The sequence below is a fragment of the Marmota flaviventris genome, chromosome 3 (assembly GCF_047511675.1).
Source record: "Marmota flaviventris isolate mMarFla1 chromosome 3, mMarFla1.hap1, whole genome shotgun sequence".
Lineage (NCBI taxonomy): Eukaryota > Metazoa > Chordata > Mammalia > Rodentia > Sciuridae > Marmota > Marmota flaviventris.
This window is the reverse complement of record NC_092500.1, coordinates 15,426,941-15,447,134: the sequence shown is the minus strand read 5'-3', so window position 1 is coordinate 15,447,134 and position 20,194 is coordinate 15,426,941. Positions and strand designations below refer to the sequence as shown.

At 39.5% G+C, this 20,194-nt stretch overlaps 1 protein-coding gene across 2 annotated transcripts in view; it reads left to right on the top strand.

Annotated features, from left to right (window-relative positions):
• Window positions 1–20,194, top strand: part of Rfx4 (regulatory factor X4) — a 143,385-nt gene that overhangs the window by 77,021 nt on the left and 46,170 nt on the right. For both annotated transcript variants that reach the window (XM_027927825.3, XM_027927838.2), the window contains one exon: window positions 4,966–5,129. In XM_027927825.3, coding sequence (XP_027783626.1) covers window positions 4,966–5,129 — 164 coding nt within the window. The remainder of the gene's footprint in view (window positions 1–4,965; window positions 5,130–20,194) is intronic.

Sequence of the window (20,194 nt, the reverse complement as noted above, 5' to 3'; positions counted from 1 at the left end):
TTGGCTATGTCTTATGTTCCACAGATCACTGAGATCCGGGCAAATGATGAATCATGATTGGTTAAGACAATGCTTTGCTGTACAACAAATAACCCTCAATCTGAACTGATTGGAAATTTGTTCCTCATGTCAAATCCAATGTGAATGATCTCAGTTGTAAGGCTGTTTTCTGGGGGTGGTTTAGGAACCGAGGTTTCTTCCATCTTATGGCTATAGCCCATCCCAGAGCCTTAGAGTTCTATTATTCAGCTGATGAGAGAGGGGAAAAAAAAAACTATAGGAAAGGTATAATACTCCCTTATCAACTCAAAAACAAAACACATTACCATTACTGTTGTGTGATTGGCAAGAGCTGGTCCCATGATCCCATCTTGACACACCTGGGGATGGGAGGCAGGGTGACTCATCTCTGGGCAGCAGTTTACACAATATGGAAAAAAGACTCCAACCTATAATGGATAGCTGTCCCTCCACAGTCCTCTCTCATGTTCCCAAGCAGCTTTATTTAACTCAAAACTCACTCTCAGCATCTCATTTCACTTCCATTCCCCTAATTCCAACCCTTACTGAGCACCCAGTGTTGCTACACAAACCTTTAGAGAGATGTGCGAGACACAGCCTAGAGAGCATCAAGGCATGCAAGCTAGCTGTCAGGATGCAGGACATGCAGTGAGTGGTCCAGTGAGTGGCCCTACAGGAAAAGCACCACACTCGGAGTCCCAGGCTTGGCTAAAAAACCTGACTCTCCTGTCTTAGAAATGAAGATAAAAATAGCATGACCAGTTAAAAACTCTTTATGAACTGTGAATGGTCATAGAAATGCTTATTAGATGCAACCCCCCAAAATTGAGAGACTCGCCCTTTGTCACCTGACACCTTTAGTCTGAAGTCCATTCCGCTCCCCTGGCAGGGATATTGGCTGATCAAGACATGATTCATTGTACGCAACCACAAAAGTGGAGGAGGAGGGGGTTACTTTACCTTTGAGGAACACAACTTTCTCCTTCAATGTAGAAAAGTCAGTGGCAAATGGACTCTGGGTGTCTCTGGCACACCTTGGCCTTATTTTTGTTTGAATCTTCAAAATCTTTGATATTGATCAAGATTACAACTTAGTACTACAATCCTAAATTGTCTTATTTGTTTGCTTGCTTATTGTTTGCTTCTTCTACCACATCATAAGCCCTGAGGGCACAAAACTTGCCTGTTTTCCTTCGGTAATGGCCAGGCACACTCTCAGGACATATTTTTTGGGGTGCCTGAGGGAGTAGATTGGTGGATGGATGGGTGGGCGGGCGAGTGGATATAAAAGATGAAAGAACATAAATTTGTATGAAGGGGACTCCCTGTAAAGTCTTCTCCAGACAGTATTGCACAGCGAGCTGTAACATTCCCACAGCGCTGTGTTGAGCCCACCACTCAAATCCACCATTTATTTATTAGCCTGTGGCCATGAGCAAAGTAATTACCCTGAGTCTCAACGTCTGTTGTTGAAAAAAATGGAGATAATAATTATACCTACCTCATAGTAAAATACATGGGATATATATGAAATTGTATGTATAAGGAGTCTTATTTTGTGCCAGAACATAATAAATGGTAGGTATTTAGGGTGGTTATTACTTTCATGAGATCTTTTCAATCCTGTGGCAACTAAGTGCCCCAGTTACCAGCCTTCAGATGTGTCTCTGCAAGCAGCCAATGTGTAAGCAATAAACTAAACATGGACCTGGAATAGAAATAGAAAATTTGCTTAGGTATTCTTAAGAAAATCTCCTGATACTTTTTTGGATGAAGGGAAAAAGAGCTGAGAATTTAGGAGCTTGAAACAGATAACCCAGAAATTTTACATTAAATAATCTTTTTCAATTATTCCCTTTCACTAATAGTGCTTGCAAGGAATTTGGAGAACCTATCAGAATCAGGTTCTTATTAGAACCTAATAAGAACTTGTCTTATTAGACATATACTTCATGCGTTCAATGCCTACAATGCCAGGCATTTTATGTAACATTATTAATGATCATTTTCTCCACATTAGAAAAGCTGCTATCTCCTATACGTCCTGAGCACAGATAATGAACTTAAATGCACACGGCCAAATTTGAGCTCTTAATTTCCTGCCCCAAATCTGTTTTCCCCAAATTTTAGATCCTCACCACCCTCCATCAGCTGCAGCTGCTGAAGCCATAAGCCCCGATTCTTGCCTGTCCCTCCCCTTGCTCTCCAGTCTGCCAGGAGGTCAGGTCCTGTCTCTCTCCTGAAGAGAACACTGTGTCTGTCCATGTCATGCCTTACCTCTAGGTCTCAGTTCTTGAGCTTTATACTCTTTTTTTCCCTCCTTCCTCTTCCTTCTCACCCAGAGGAACCAGAACACTGATCAATAATAAATGGCCTAAATCAGATAGGGAGGGAGGTCTCAATGGGATGACAGCCTTTCTACAAAACCATCAGGAAACTGGGGAGTCATCAGGGCTCCCCATGTAGTCTGAACCAGTTTGAAACAGACAGATGCCTGCTAAAGACACTGGTTTCCCACAGATTTGTTTTACTCTACACAACAGATGATCTTTTCCAGACTCTTTGCTAGAAACTGACTGCATATATGGAGACGGATATAGAGATATAGATAGATATAGATAGATAGGGCTACATTGCAAGGGGAGCCAAGTAAGGCAGATGCATTTAGAATCTACCAACTCTTAGGGATCAACCAAACAGAGCTTCTTACTCAGAGTGGGAGGAGCAGGCATGAGCTGGGAGCAGGACAGAGGAGGGTCCTTTGGAGGGTGAGTACCTTGTCCAAGATGGTGGCCATCTTCAGCCCCAGGCTGGGCCAATGGTCAGCCATCAGATATCTCAAATAATAGAATAAGAACCTTGAGAGGTGAGCAAAGCCACCATGGCGAATCCTGGCTTGGTGACACTCAGAGACTGAAGGCAGGGGTACCCTGAACACTTGGGAAAGTGTACACTGATTTCATGGGCTTAGTAATGGCGGTGCCTCTGTTAATGTAAACAACAGCAATAATAGCAGCTAACCTTTACTAAACACCTATGCTGTATGAAGCCTGTAATAAGTACTTTATATGAATCTTTGCCAAACCTATGTAGTAAATACCACTAGTGTCCTCATTTCACAGATAAGGAAACTGATGCTTAGGGATATTATACCCCTAGTTGTTAGTGGAGCCAGGATTAGAACCCTGTAAGTCATTCTTTGCTCATCCAGATTTTGTTTTAATTTTCTATCTGGCTGAAAACTTGGCAATATTTTAATTGTCATGGAATAAATCAGGCTATAACTTAAGGCTTACAACTTAAACATCTGACTTCATTCATTGCTTTGGTCATGCTTTTGGAAATGAGCATTTTCTCCCAGGAAGTCAGAGGGGTCGTTCCTTTCCCCCAGCTCCTTATCCAGAGCTTACACGGGGAAATTCAGTCAGGCTGTGGGTAGCGGGAAAGTCTGTCCACAGGAGGCCATGCTCAGACCTCTGGGCTGGAGTCAAGCAGAGTCCCCCTCTCCCTGGTGAGAAGAAAGCAAGACCCTCCTCCTAGAAGAGGCCAAAAGGATGCTGTAGGATTCCAGGATAAAAGTTTGGGAAGTGGACAGCAGCCCGGGGAGAGACATGGCCTTAGAAATAGGGTATAAGCCCAGTTACCACAAATAACAACAAATCATCCAGGGAGACGGATTGGTGGAAGGACTGAGACAGAGGCTTAGTGACTCTGGGTGTGGGAGTAAAGCTTCTCAGCTATAGTATCACCATATTACAAGAGAGGAGCTATGCAGAACACCTGGCACAGAGGAGGCACTCAGTAAGGAAGGCTGATGGCAAGAACACCAGCCCCAAGTACTGAAGTAGCTCCCACATTGATCAGGATTGATTTGGGGAAACAGGAACATGTAAAATGCTACATGTGGGGTTCAAGACTGTCCATCTGAGGGGGAAAAAGGATACATGTGGTCCAGAAACCAAGTTGGGCCCATTCGAATTTTAAAAATTCAGAATTCTTTGTTTCCCAACTTTAGGATGGACTGCTCCTCAATGCCAACTAAATCCTGGATACTTGGGGGGTATTTGTTACACACATGAGTTCACCATGGTCCATTTCCCTCCACTTCCCTTACCTTATCTCCACCCCTGACCCCCTATTCTATCCTGTTTCTGAGCTCACATGTTGAAAGATGTTGGTGGGGGAGCACCAAGGGGTTCTCGCTTTGGACATACACTCCACCATCTGTCCACCAACACAAGGCTTGAACTCCTGCTATGGTCACAATAATCAGAATTCCATTTTGAGTGCCTGCTGTATTCCTGCTCAGTGCTAATGGTCTAGGGAATAACGTGAAAAAGCTGATAAGCATGCTTCATGGCCCATGTAGCTTTCTGCCCAGATGTCACCACCTGCCATTCCATCTGGGCATCAACTGGCTGGGCTCTTTGGGAAAAGGAAGATATGGGATGTGAAAAGTCCCTGCACTTGACCTTGTTTTGGGCGCATGGATTTGAATTGTGCATGTGGCCCTTACTCTCTTCCCTTTGGCTACACTCCCAGTACCTGCAACTCCCACATCTTTCCCTCCCCCCCTCTCCCCCCTGAAGCAGTGGTCTCAAGAATAAGGAGTATTCATGATGTGACCTTTTTAAAACCAATACCCCACCCTCCCTTCCTTAAACACTTCTCAGACATTGAAAAGCATTAGAAGGTCCAAAGGGCCAGTGGGTTAATGTGCTTCCCTCTTCGGGGCAGAGGAGACCTCAGGCTGTCTGTCCAGTAGTGCAGATGCCACACACATGCGCAGGGATGGCCTGGGGCGGGAGGGGCTCCCTACATCACACCAGGCTGCTGCAGGGGAGGTAGATGACAGCGCTGCAGACTGGGCTGCCTTGGCAGAGTCCCAGGGCTCTCCCAGACAGCCCCATCTAAACCCATGGTTTTCTCTCTGGGTCGATACAGGTTCAAAGTTTCCTTCTGCACTTTTGGCAAGGAATGCCACCCCACATGCTGCCCGTGCTGGGCTCCTCCACGGTGGTGAACATCGTCGGCGTGTGCGACTCCATCCTCTACAAAGCTATCTCCGGGGTGCTGATGCCCACTGTGCTGCAGGCGTTACCCGACAGGTGGGCACACGTGTTCTCGTCTCCCCTTGTGGAGGATCCCTGGCACTGATTACTTCTGCTTCTCTTTTATTGATTAAAATCATGTACTGTCCCCTGGCAAGATCATTAACACTGAACTTTTGAAAATTAAAGTTCATATTTTTGAACATAATGTTTATATTTGAACCATTTGTGTGGTTCAGAATTCCAAAGGTAAGAGTTTGGTATACAGTGAAAAGTCTCTCCCCTGCCTCCTCCTGTTCCCAGACAACCCCATCACTCCCTAGAGCATCAAAGCCAATCATCATCTTGGGGGATCCATCCTAACCTGCTATGCTCATGTAACCAACGCATGCTATATTTTTCTTTTTTGGTAACACTGCACAGACTGTTGCGTGCCTTGTTATAAAACAAAATAACCTCAGCTTGGAAAGTATGCTGGACAGCTTACAGGGGCCCCATAGATTCATTACCCATCACACTCCATGCTGCCCTCTGCCTGGGATGCTGACCACTTGGACTGCCCCATGGGCTCCTCTCAGGGAGGGAAGGACAAAGAAGTCAGGAGATTCTTTGGCCCTCTCCCCGTGAGGTTGCCTCTACTGGCCATGTCCTTCCCCAGAACTTTACTCCCTTTCAGGCAGTCTCTCTTCCACGTCATCTTTTGGACCCAGGGGTTGGTGAGAACCCAGCTGCTCCTTGCTCCAGGTTGCAAGAGTCCCCCTATACCTGACCACACCTCTAGGACTTGTCTCTTGTAAATAAGTCCTCCCATTTTGAGGGGCATCTGTTTCTTGTTGGGACTGTTTCAGAGAGAATTATTCCACATCAGTTTATAAAGTGCTTTTTTTCTTTTCTGCAACTGTACATGCTTCCGCCATATTGAATTTAATTGGTTCTCTAGATGTTTCCAGTCTCATAGACCACAGGCAATGTTGTGAGGAATGACATTGTACCTACCTTCTTTTCACAGTGGAGTGTTTTTATTTCCAGTGGATGCTGTAATAAAGTACCTCAAGCTGAGTGGTTTAAAACAACATAAATGTATTCTATTCATTTTGTCTCTGCAGAGACACTTGTCACTGGATTTAGGGCCCAATGGCTTAATCTGGACTGATATCAACTGGAAAGCCTTAAATAAATTGCATCTGCAAAGGCCTTTTCCAAATAAGTTCACCTTCACTGGTTCTGGGTGGACATGTATTTGGGAGCCATTATTCATTTCTCTGCGTGGGGTATATATTCCTAGAGGGCCAAGTTCCTGGTTCAAAGGACATGTGACTGATACTTTTCTTAGTGAAGTTTTGATTTTCATTTCTCTTGAGTATCTCTTCTTATCTATGAGCTATTTATATTTTCTTTCCTGTGAACGCTGGTCTTATCTACTTCCTATTTTGTGACAGATGTTTTTTATATTGATTTAGGAGCTCTTTATTTATTATGGATGTTAACCACTTATATGTGATAAAGAATCCCAAATAGTCCCACCTTGTACCATATGAAAAAATATATTTATGTTTATATTATTTTGAGTTTATGGGTTGTTTTTATAGTATCTGGATTTTGTGTCATAGTTTAAAAAGTCTTTCCTGCTCCATTTGTGAAATAATTTCTCCATGGCCTGTCTCAATCCTTTTATGGTTTAATGTTTTCTTTTTCTTTCTTTTTTTGCTCAATTTAGAATGCATCCTGGTATAAGATATGAAATCCCAAGTTCACATTTTTTCTGTAGCTCTCTCCATTAATTATTCAGATTTTTTTCTTTACTTATTTGAGATGCTTCCTTTATCATATAGTAAATTTTGTATGTACTTGGGGCTATTTCTAAACCTCTTATCCTATATTACTGATATTTCTATCCATGTTCCAGGATCACTTGTTTTAAGTTCTGTACTTTTAAAAACGTATTCTAAATCTAGTAGGGCTAGCTCCTCATCTTACTTTCTTTTTTGAGAATTTTCCTGTTACGGTCACATTTTATTTTCCAGTACGAGCTGTTTTAGCGTTGGCTTATTGATTTAAATATATACTACTTATCTACATACATACAATAAGCACGTATACACTGTGTATACACACAGGAGATTGTACTACATGTATAAATCAGTTTAGGGAGATTTTTATCTTTGTGAAACTGAAAACTTCTAACTTAGTCACAGTTTACTTTTCCATTTATTGTGACCTCCTTTTGTGGCCCTCAGGAATGTCGTAAATATTTTTCATATAAATATCCTATATTTCCAAACAGATTTATTCTTAGCTATGTCATTTTTTTGTTGCTTTTTCTTTTTTCCAGTACTGGAGATTGAACCCAGGGACACTCTACCACTGAACTATATACCTATCCCTTTTTATTCTATTTTATCTTGAGACAGGGCCTTGCCAAGCCACCCACACTGGCCTGGAACTTGGAATCCTCTTGCCTCAGCCTCCTGAGTCATGGAGATCATAGGCATGTGCCAGAGTGTCTGGCATTGGTACTATTGCTATTACAATCTTTTCCTTCATGTCTCGTGTGACTAGTGGTTTTTTACATATTTTTAAAACATATTTATATGTGAAAGCTATTGATAGCTGTATATTTGGCCTAACCAAACTAAATTATCTTACCGTTGCATACCTTTTTAAAAAATTCTCTTGGATTTTTCAGGTTTCAAATCATATTATCTACAAATAAAGACAATTTTATATCTGTCTTTCTAATTTTTATACCCCTTATTTATTTCCCTTGTCTAATTATGTTGGCTTCTACCTCAAGAACATGTTGAAGTCCTTGACTTCAATGACAGTACATCTAGTATTTCTCCACTCAGCACAAAGTTGATTTGACAATTGACAAATTTTAGCACTTTAAAAAATTAGCATTTTAATTCATTAAAAATTTCTATGAAGGAGAGTTGTTATCTATTATCCAATGCTTTCTCATCATCTACAGAGATGATCATACTGTCCATTTCTCAATATGAAACCATTCTTGCATTCCTACAAAACAGACCTACTTAGTCATAGCATTTTATTGTTTTTAAGAGGCACTGCAGGATTTAATTTGCTAATGTTTTATTTGGGTCTTATTCATCAAAAGACCTAGGTGAGATTGATTTGCAGTTTTTGTTGGGTATTTAATCTTTGTCAGATGTTGCTATAAATGTTACACTTATTTCATAAAAGGAATCATAAAAAAAGCTTCCCTGTTTTTTTTCCTAAGTTCTAAACAGTTTACAAAGTGTTGTAATTATTTGCACTTGAAGAATATATTGAATTAATTCTCCTTTGAAAGCATCTATGCCTGATGTTTTATGGTGGCAGATCTTTAACTTTTTTCTGCCTTTTCTTTAGAAACTGGTCAGTTTAGATTTTCTATCTTCTCTAGGTTTTGGCAAATTTTCCTAGAAAATTTTCCATTTTTTTCCAGATGTTTAAATTTATTTGCTTATCACTGAACCAAATGGGCTTGTATTTGTATGCTGATTGACTTTCTGCTTTATTATGTTTTCTTTTAGTTTCTGAAGTTGTACCTTCTGCCTTTTTTTTTGTTATTTGTGTAAGTTTTTGTCAAGAAATAAACTCTAGGTCTTTTATTGGTTCTATTATTTTTTTCTGTTTTCTCATATATTAATTTCTCCTTTATTTTATTAACTTATTCCTTTTACTTTCCTTAAGTTCACTGTTATTCATTTATTCAACAAATATTTATTGAGTTCCACCTATGTGTTTGGTGCTTGGGTTTTGTAAAAAAACAACAGAATTAACCCAAAAATAGATACTAGATTCGTTTATTTTCTTTCATTCCTGATTATTAATGAGTATTTCAGGCTTAGATTTTTCTTTGAGCAATATCTTAGTTATAGCTCCTAGGTTTTGGTGTGTAATATTTTAATATTACTATTTTCTAGGCACTTTAAAATCTCATGTTTTTATCAAGAATTTAAAAGGGTATTCTAAAATATCAAAGTGCTGAGGGCTATTGTTTTCTGGTTATATGATTCATAATCATCTTTTTTATTACTTTTTAATTAGAGACAATTGCCCAAACTATTTCTTCTTGGGACTTTATTTAGATTTTTTTTTTTATTGTCTAATATATGACTGGATTTAGTGAGTGTTCCACTGATACTTAAGAAGAAGAAACTTAGCTTTTTCTTTTTCTTTTCTTTTCCTGTGGTGCTGGGGAGTGTGAACCCAAGACACATGCTAGGCAAGCAGTCTATAACCCCAGGCCCAGAAACTCAAGTTTCTAAGGTACAAAATATATATATTTAAAACATGCAGAAAAGAAGAGTTTAATGTGCACCCACATCCAACATCAATAAGATTTAACAACTTCCTTTTTTGCCACATTTTGGATCAATTTTATTGTCACTAAGTTATTCTGCTGTATCAGTGTCTTTTGTCTTAGATCTGTCATGTACTCCGAAAGGTAAGACTTAATGAACATGTGTCAACCAGTTTTGCTATATGCCTCCTATAATTGTTGTTCATTTAACTTGAATTTAAATGGTATACATTCATTACCATTCGTCACTACTTTTACTCTATGTGATCAAAATTAAAATAATTCCTTCACTTTAAAAAAAAAATCCCTCATTTTCTTTAATCCATCCCTCTCCCCACTGCCAGCCTCTAGTAATCACTCTTCAACTTTCTGTCTCTATAGTTTTGCCTTTTCCAAAAATTTGTATAAATGGAGTCATACAGTAGCCTTTGAGTCTGACTTCTCTCACTTAGCATAGCCCATGTTGTGTGTGTCAGCAATTTGTTCTTTTTAAGGGCTCACTAGTATTCCACAGCATGGATGTACTACCGTGTTTCCATTCACCAGTTGAAGGGCATTTAAGTTGATTCTAGTTTTTCAAGACTCTAAATATACAAGTATCATAATATGATACAGATTTTTGTGAAAGCTTTCATTTCCTTTGCCAAGGTGTGTAATGAATATATATTTGACATTCTCGGAACTTGCCACTGTTTTCCAAAGCAATGTTAGTGGTCCCTGTTGCTCAATGTCCTCAACAGCACTTGGTGTTATTGGGATTTTGTTTGTTTTAGCTATCCTAAAAGTTGTGTAGCATCTGATTGTGATTAATTTTGCATTATCTCAGTGACTAAGGATATTGAACAGCTTTTCACATTCTTTTTTTGGGGGGGGGGGTGGGTACTGGGGACTGAACTCAGGGGCACTTGACCACTGAGCCACACCCCCAGCCCTATTCTGTATTTCATTTAGAGACAGGGACTCCCTGAGCTGCTTAGTGCCTCGCTTTTGCTAAGGCTGGCTTTGAGCTCATGTCCTCCTGCCTCAGGCTCCTGAGCCACTGGGATTACAGAAGTGCACCACCGTGCCCCGCAGCTTTTTATATTCTTATTCGCCATCCATGTGTCTACTTTTGGTGAAATATCTGTTCAAATCTTTTGCCTATTTGTTATTGGGTTGTTGTTTTATTTTATTCAGTTCTTTATATATTCTCGATATAATTCTTTAGCAGACATGTGTTATGAAAATATTTTCCCCTAATCTTTGATTTTTTATTTTATTATCATTTGATAAACAGAACTTTTAAATGAATTTTGATTTATCAAAAATAATTTTGCCAGGCTCAGTGGTGCACGCCTGTAATCCCAGCAGCTCAGGAGACTGAGGCAGGAGGTTCATGAGTTCAAAGGCAGCCTCAGCAAAAGTGAGGCACTAAGCAACAGTGAGACTCTGTCTCTAAATTAAAATATAAAATAGGGCTGGGATATAACTCAGTGGTCAAGTGCCCCCCTGAGTTTAATCTCTGGTACAAAAAAAAATATTGATTTCACTTTCAGCATTGTCTAATAACTCTTTGCCAAGAAAAGTCACAATAATTTTCTCCCTAGAAGTTTTTGGTTTTTGTTTTTATTTTGAGACAGGGCCTCATCATGTTGCCCAGACTGGTCTAGTACTCCTTGGCTCTAGTGATCCCCTCTCCTTAGCTAGGCTGAGTAATAGATGGGGTTACAAGCATGCACCACTCATTTCCATCTTGATTCATTTTTTAGTTTTATCTATGATGTGAAGTGTAAGGGGTCAAGGTTTGATTCAATTTTGGTTTTTTGCAGATGAAGATCCAAATATGTCAGCACCATTTGTCTATGAGTACTATTTGTTTATAAGGTTAATAGAAAATTCTGTTTTCTATTAAGTAGTTTTTTCTATTGAATTGATTTGTAGCTTTGTGGAGAATTAATTTGCCATATATTTCTGGGTTCATTTCTGAACTCTCAGTTCTGTTTCATTTGTTTATTTGCTCCTCCTTTCACCAATACCACATTGGCTTGATTACTATAGTTTTATAGTAAGTCTTAAAGTAGTGAGACTTTGTTACTCACTGTCAAAATTGATCCTATGCTTTGGCATATTAATTTTGTAGAATCTTGAGAAATCTTGTGGGATTCTGATTGAGAATTCTGTAGAAAAATTTTGAAATAATTGACATCTTATTGACATTGAATCTTCCAATCCATGAGCATGGTATATACCTCCATATTATTCAAGTCCTCTCTATTTCCTTCATTGGTGTTTTATAGTGCTTTGGCATGTAGATCTTGCTTGTGTTTTGATAAATTTGTATCTAAGTAGTTCATGCTTTGGGTGCTATTGTAAATCATACTTTTTTAAAAGTTCAGTTTCTAACTGTTAATTGCTAGTTTACAGAAACTGTATTTTTGTGTGTTGATTCTGTCATGAGATCTTATTAAATTTACTTATTCTAATATCTCTTTTTGTAGATTATTTGGAATTTTATGAGTATAAATGTGTAATGTAGGATCATAGATCATTTTGTTTGTTTTTTAGTGTCAGGGACTAGACCCAGGGGTTCTTAACCACTGAGCAACATCCCTTGCCCTTTTTATTTTTAATTTTAAGACAAGGTCTCATTAAGTTGCTTAGGATCTCTGTAAGCTGCTGAGGTTGGCTTTGAATTTATAATCCTCTTGCCTTAGCCCCCCAAGGTACTGGGATTACAAATATGCACCACTATGCCCAGCAAGACCATTTTGTTTCTTGATTTACAATCTGTATAACCTTTCTCTTCTTTGTGTTATTACAATGGTTGGGTCCTCTAGGCAAGAGTTGACATCTTTGCATTTTCTGTGATTTTAGGGGTAAAGTATTCATCGTTCACTATAAAATATGATGCTAGGTATAGGGGTTTACAGATGCCCTTTATCGCATCGAGAAAGTTCCCTTCCATTCCTAGTGTGTTGAGAATTTATCATGAAAGGATTTTGAATTTTGTTAGTTTTTTTTTTTGGTTCAAGATCATCATATGGTTTTTCTTCTTTAGCCTACTATTGTGGCAGATTTTACTATGTTTTATTTCCAAATATTGTAGCAGCCTTTCTTCCCCAGGATAAATCTAATTGGTCATGATTTATAGATGATACATTGCTAGATCTGAATTTTGCTAATAAATTATTGAGTATTTTATATCTAAGTTCATGAAAGTTGTTCATCTTCAAATTTCTTTTCTTTTAATTCTTTTCTCTGATTTGGGTGGATTGATTTTCCAGGCTTCATGAAATGATCTGAAAAATATTCCCTTCTTTTTTTCTGGAAGCGTCAGTGTAGAATTTCACCTAGAATTTTAAATTTTTGAGCTTAAAGTTGTTATTTCTTTATTATCCTTTTTAAAACTGTAGGATCTGTCCCCTTTCTCATTCCTAATGTCTCCTTTCCTTTTTCTTTTTTTTTAATCTTTATTCTTTTAGTTACTGGTGGATGCAATATCTTTATTTTATTTTTATGTGGTGCTGAGAATCAAACCCAGTGCCTCATGCATGGAAGGCGAGCGTTCTACCTCTGAGCCCCAGCCCCAGCCCTCCTTTCCTTTTTCTTGATCAGTATACCTAGAGATTTATCAATGTTATAAACAGATCTTCTCAAAAAAAAAAAAAAAAGCACAGCTTTTGGTTTCTCTGGTTTTTTAAAGTCTGTCTATTTTCAATTCTGTTGTATTTTTAATTGATTTAGGATTTGTTTTGCTCCTCTTTTTTCATGTCTTTAAGTGAAAGCTTATATCATTGATTACAAATATTTCTGCTTTCCTATAAAATCATCAAATGATGTAATTAGTCTTTGTTTAGAGACATCCCACGAGTTTTGATATGTTGTAGTTTCAATTTAATTCAGTTAAAAATATTTTCTGCTTTCCTGTGGCTTTTTCTTTGACCTATGTGTTATTTAGAAGTGAATGTTCGACTTCTAAATATTTAGAAATTGTTCAGGTATCTTTCTGTTATTGAGTTGTAGTTTAATTTCCCTGTGGTTAGATTACATATATAATATATCAATATTAATTATTGATATATAATATGTGATATATCAATACTTTGATATTTAGTGAAGCTTGTTTTATCTCCAGAAATGTGGTCTATATTGATTTTTTTCCATGCATACTTGAAACGGCTGCATACTCTGCTGTTATTTGGTGAAGTGTTCTATAAATTATCAACTAAGTCAAGTTAATTGATAATGTTTAGTTTTTCTTTGTTTTTAATGACTTTCTATACATTTGTTCTGTTGAAGGCATCTCCAACTTTACTTTGGGATTTGTCATTTCTATCCATTTTTGCATCATGTATTTTAAAGTTGATTTTGAAGCTTTACTGTTACATATATACAAGTTGGGATGTAATGCCTTCTTGACAAATGGACTCCTTTTCATAAATGTAATGTCTGTTTTTATCCCTGGCAATAATAGTTCTTCCAAAGAAGTCCACTTTGATAGTAGCATAGATGCTCTAGTTTTTTTAAAAACTAAGTGTTTGCATGACATCTTTTCCCACCCTATTCCTCTGTCACTGTCTCTCATATTTGTAATAAATTTCTTAATCAGCATAGACTGAGGTCTTGCCTTTAAAAAAAATCCAATCTGACAACTTCCCTTTCTAGCTGCTCTATCTAGACCTATACATTTAGTGTCATAATATAATATGGATGGAGTCTTCCATCTTGCTAATTGTTTTCTATTAACTTCATTGGATTTTGTTCTTTTTTCCCCCTCTTTTTGTGTCTGGTTTAGGGTTAATTTTGTTTTGTTTTTAATATCTATTTTTTAATTGTAGTTGAATACAATATATTTATTTCATTTATTTGTCTTTATGTGGTGCTGAGGATCGAACCCAGGGCCTCACCTGTACTAGGTGAGTGCTCTACCACTGAGCCACAACCCCAGCCCAGGATTAATTCTGTTTTATCAGTCTGTTTATCTCCATGGTTGGTTTGTTACTTATACTTTTTAAAAATTTGATCTGATTAGTTATACATGACAGAAGAATACATTTTGATACATCATACATGAGTGGAGTATAACTTCTCATTATCTGGCTGTACAGGATATAGAATTACACCTAAGCATGTAGGGTGATGATGTTCATTTTATTCTGCTATCATTCCTATGCATATACCCCCTCCCCTCCCTTCATCCTCCTTTGTAAAATCCAAAGTACCTCTATTCTTCCCTAGTGCCCCCTCCTTATTGTGGATTAGGAATTATTTGCATATCAGAGAAATTTGGCCTTTAGTTCTTTGGGATTGGCTTATATCGCTTAGCACGATATTCTCGAGTTCCATCCATTTATCAGCAAATACCATAATTTCATTCTTCTTTATGGCTGAGTAATATTCCATTGTGTATATACACCACAATTTCTTTATCCATTCATCTGTTGAAGGGCATCTATATTGGTTCCATAGTTTAGCTATTGTGAATTGAACTGCTATAAACATGGTTAGGGCTGGGTCACTGTATGTAGTATGTTGATTTTAAGTTCGTTGTTTATAAACTGAGGAGTGGGATAGCTGGGTCAAATGGTGGTTCCACTCCAAGTTTTCTGAGGAATCTCCATACTGCTTTCCAGAGTGGTTGTATCAATTTGAAGTCCCACCAGCAATGCATGAGTGTATCTTTTTCCCACATCCTCACCAGTATTTATTGTTATTGTATTCTTCATAATTGCCATTCTGATTGGAGTGGGATAAAATTTTGGTGTAGTTTTGATTTGCATTTCTCTATTGTTAGAGATGTTGAACATTATTTTATATATTTGTTGATCAATTGTATTTCTTCTGTGAAGTGTCTATTCAGTTTTGTTACTTATACTTTTAAAAAAATTTTAATGGTTGCTTAGGGCTTGTATATCTTCAGTTAAATAGACCTTCAAATACTACTATATTGCCTCACATGTAGTATAAGAATCTTCCAACTGTATATTCTCATTTTGTCATGCATTTGTTGTGCTATTATCATTTCATTTCTATATATGCTAAAAACTTAGAAAATATTGTAACTACTTCTGCTTTAGGTAGTTATCTTTCAGAGTGTCAAGATATGGGTGCCAATCTTTTATATCCATCTACATTGTAATGAGTCTTGAACTTCATTTCTTTGGTAAACATTACTAGCTGTGTGATATCATATTCCTCTGCCTGCAGAATTTTCTTGAACATTTCTAATAACATTGCAAGTCTGGTGGTAAGGAATTATTTTGGTGTTTGTCTGAAAAATAACTGATTTCTCTTTCATCTTTGAAAAATGCTTTCACAGTGTACAGTATTCTGAATTGACAAATGTGTGTGTGTTATTTTCAACATTTTAGAGATTGCATCCCATTGTTTTTGACTTGCACGTTTGTCCTTTGTACCTCTTTCTGTATTTCTCTGTGTGAAAGGTGCCTTTTATCCTTGGCCACCCTCAAGATTGTTTTTGTCATTTCTCTCTGGCTGTTTTATAATGGTGTAGCTAAGTGTTTTGTTGTGAATTCTGCTTAGACTTTTCTGAGCTTCTTGGACCTGTGCTTTAAGACATTTCATTATGTTCTCCTTCTGGTATTTCAAAGACAGGACTATTAGACCATTTGATAGGGTCCCACAACTCTTGAAAGCTCTGTTTTTCTTTTTTCATTGATTTCTCTCTTTGACTTTGAATCGAATGATTTTTAACCACCTCCTGGAGATTCACTGATTCCCTTAGTTGGATATGTCAGTGTAAAGGGACTGTTGAGGTATTGCTCATCTCTGTCACCATATTTTGTTTTTACTTTCATATTTAACATTTCTTTTGGCTCTTTTGTATAATCCCTGCATTCAGCTGAAATCCCTCATGGGTTCACACTTACTGTTTCATCTTTTCCATGAGATTCGTGTTACTATGAATCATATGAAGAGTCGCTATTTTAATTCCACATTTAACAGACTGGTTATGCTCCTTGCTTTCTCTTGAGAGTAAGTGCTTTTTCTCAATGTTTGTGTGTATCTTATCATTTTTGATTGCCTGCAGAACAGTGTTTATGAGAGTAGACACTGAGGTTAATAGTATCTGTGCCTAGAAATGGGCATGCCTCTTCTAGGCTCTGACTGTAAGGAGTGGAGTCAGTCTGTTCCGAAGTTCACTGGGTTTGGGCCTTGTTGTTGCTATGGTTACCTTCAGGGTGCCACCAGCTTCTAATTTCTCTGGGGCACCTTCACTTAGGTTGGAAGTTGTTTCTTAGGCTTTTCATTTCCTCAATGTTCCTGCCGCAGGGCCTCTCCTATGTTACTCTATTGAGACTTGGTGCTTCTGTTAGCCAGTTTGGAGCTGAGGAGAGCAGTGGGATCCTCTTTTGCTTGGACTGTCTCAGTCTGAAGCAAGCCCCGTGGTTCTGGGGCCTCACAGTTCCAGGCTACATGGTTGTGACTTGAGCTCTCTGATGAGTTAAAATTTTGAGTTTGTAGATTGTCCAGCCTTTTCTTATTATGGTAGGAATGATGCTTTTTCCATCAAATGGAACAGATACACCGATAGGCTCACAAAAGTCACCTGCAGGTGATATCATAGCCAAATTTTATTCTCAGCCTTTTCTGCATTATTCAACAGTTCTATGTGAAGACAGAATTTCAACTTTCTAATCATATTTATGTATAAACGTGTGTCACTTAGGCTTTGTGTTGTTGAATTCATTCTTGTGTGTTGATAAAGTGAACTGGATAACAGCTAAATCTCTATTTTCACTTTGGATCACAAATGTACCTTCTGAGTGATTGGTAAGACATACAATTATAAGAAAATTTCACGTGCTTCTAATATTTCATTGCAGGTGCTATGTACACACATATTACATAGTTAAATAATTACCACTGATATTTCCCCCCGTACCAGGAATTGAACCCAGAGGTGCTTAACCACTGAACCGCATCCCTAGCACTTTTTATATTTTATTTTGAGAAAGAGTCTTGCTAAGTTGCTTAGGGCCTCATTAAATCGCTGAGGTTGGCTTTGAACTCTAGATCCTCCTGCCTCAGCCTCCTGAGTGCTGGAATTAGACATGTGCCACTGCACCTGGCACTAGTGTGAGTTTTGACTTATAAATCTAGTGGCTGTCACATTAAATTAAGAAGATAAAGTTACTTAAAAGCTGGAGGTCCGTCCAATAGCTGACTTTTCAGTTTTACATATTCACTTCTCATCTTGTCTGAGTGCCTTCTGTGTGCTGGGCCCTGTGCTCTGTCTGGATGGAAATGAGCATCAGCTCTAGACATTCTAATTCCACCCTGGCCAGGCTGAGGTGCCGTTCCCAACTCATTGACTCAGACCCCGGCTTCTTTCCAACTCGGAGAACATGTTGAATTTCAGGTGACAAGTGACACTATTACAGGGTATACATGAATCGTATACTTTTATTTATAGGAAAGGTATATCATTCTCAAACTTAGGTTTTTCACCTCATTCATATGATCTTGGTGTAGTGGTTGTTAACAGCAATTATTTGACCATAAGACTGTGTGTGTGTGTGTGTGTGTGTGTGTGTGTGGTTTGATTGGCAAGGAGGAGAAGATATCAAAAGAGCAAAGACTGAGGACAACCCTGAGGTGTTAAAGGAATAGCAGTGAAAATCAGGAGATGACTCTGGAGATGAGGAGAACCCAGGCGCCTGTGAGGGGCGGGTGTGGGTATTTTCACCATCTGAGATTGCAGAGGGAGAACAATCATGAATCGGACAGACCTGGGCTTGAATCTTGGCTCTGTCACTTACCACATTTTCTTGGACGAATGAGAATGGAATAGCTTCTCTGGGCCTGGGTTCTCATCTCTCTGTTGGCACTAACAGCAGTGCCTACTTCATGGGGTTGAGGTGAGGATTAAACGAGGGGAGGTGTGAAGTGTTTAGCACTTGGCATGGTGCACTCATTAACAAGTCCTTGCTGTTATCACACTTTGCTGTTGTTGTAACAGCATCACCATCGGAGGTGACACAGGGACCTGCCAGTGTGAGTTAAGATGCAGGAGGGGGGCCATAGCGGGAACCACAGACAAGGGAGCCACGTGCATCCCTGGAATCCCAGCCCAGGGGGTGAGATGAGGGGAGGAAGGAGAGCTCAGGAAAGCGTGGGCTGCAGGTGAACCCCCTGGAGGAGGGAGAGCCATCCACGACAGGGTAACAGCCTCAACAGAAGCTGCAGGGAGTGGCCAGCCTGGGGCTTAGGGAGGCATCCCTCACACCAGGTGACAGGGAAGACAGCTCCTCACTGCTGGCTGACACCACAGCAAAGCAGCTTGAATGTTTCGATGACCCCTAAAAGACTACAGGCCCAAATTCCAAATTCCCAAGTAGAATCTTTTCTGGGCTGACTTCCTCCCCACTTTTCATCAGCTTAATAAAAGCGAATGATTGCATGAAACAAAAGGCCCACCCACAGTCCTGCTGCTGAGTGTCTGCTCCCAGACAAAGGTCCAGTCCCTGCTCCAGCCCCGTGTCAGCACCTGCAACACATCATGGATGGAGAAGGGCAAGCAGCCCTCCCACCATTGGACTGTCACCAGAACTTTTCGGCCTGTCAAAAGCAGCCCAACATTCTAAGAAGTCTTCTCACTTAGAAGTTGGATCCAGTGTGCAGACAATGGGTACCATTTCTGAACTTGGCCTTTATGACACACACAGTCCTTTAGCTCCCTCTGTACTCAACACTCATGCCTCCGGTGTACCAGGCGCCCTGCAAGGCACAGGGGGGCTTAGCTTCCTTTGCTTTCAGAAAGACACACTTGATTCTGTCCTCATGCACCACATCCGCTTGCTCATCAGAAAGCCTGTTGGCCTCGCACCATCTCCACTGCCACCACGCTGTGCCAGAACATCCAAACCGAGCTCTCTGCCTTTGCCTCCCTGTAGTCCATTTTCATCACGGAAGCCAAAGGGATTTTTAAAAAATGTGTAGCAGAATGTAGAGAATTTTGAGATAGTGAGGAGCTGAGAATGTGAGGAGGTTGGTGATTGGAAGTACCACAGTCAACCCTGGAAGCTGTTAAGGGAGAGAGTCATGCTACCAGCAGACACAGGTGCAAAGCCCTGCGAGGTGCACAGGAGCCTGGAGAGCTGGGAAAGAGAAAGGAGGGGAGCTGGGTGTGGGGGCTCACGCCTGTGATCCCAGTGCCTGGGCGCAGAGGCAGGAGGATCTCAAGTTCAACGTTTCCCTATAGAAGGTTTCCCTATAGAAGTAACATCCAGTTGCAGGTGCAATGGAGGCGCAGCAGTTGAGCAGGAGAGGTGCTCTCGGCAGAGAGAAGGCCAGCCCCAAGGCCCTGGAGAGAGGAGGGAAGGGGGCAAAGGCCAGGGGAAGGAAGGAGGAGGAGAAGGTGGGCAGAGGGCTAAGAAGGCCAGAGGATGGGTCTGGGGGCTGTAGCAAGGATTTGGGTTCATGTCCTCCAAGAATATGTGAAAGTATTGAGGACTTTGGATCAATACTGATCAGCACTGCATGTGTTTTGCAAAAAAACCTTTCACAGTGTGATGGGTGGAGGTGGGAAGGAGGTAGGGTGGACTCAGGAAGCTAATGTCACAGTCCAGGTGAGCAATGATAGTGGCTTGAATGTGGCAGAAAAGGGAGGAAAGTGAATAGTGTTTGAGAGGGAACTTGGAGGTAAAACCTGAAATATTTGTAATGGGACAAGAGGCCAAATGAGCACATTTAATGAAAAAAACCAAGACATTTAATCCTCATCATACAATGCAACTCACATCCCAGGGGCCACTTACCAAGTTTCCTTGCCTAAAAAAAAATTGAAATTGAACTTAATCAAGTCTTTAGA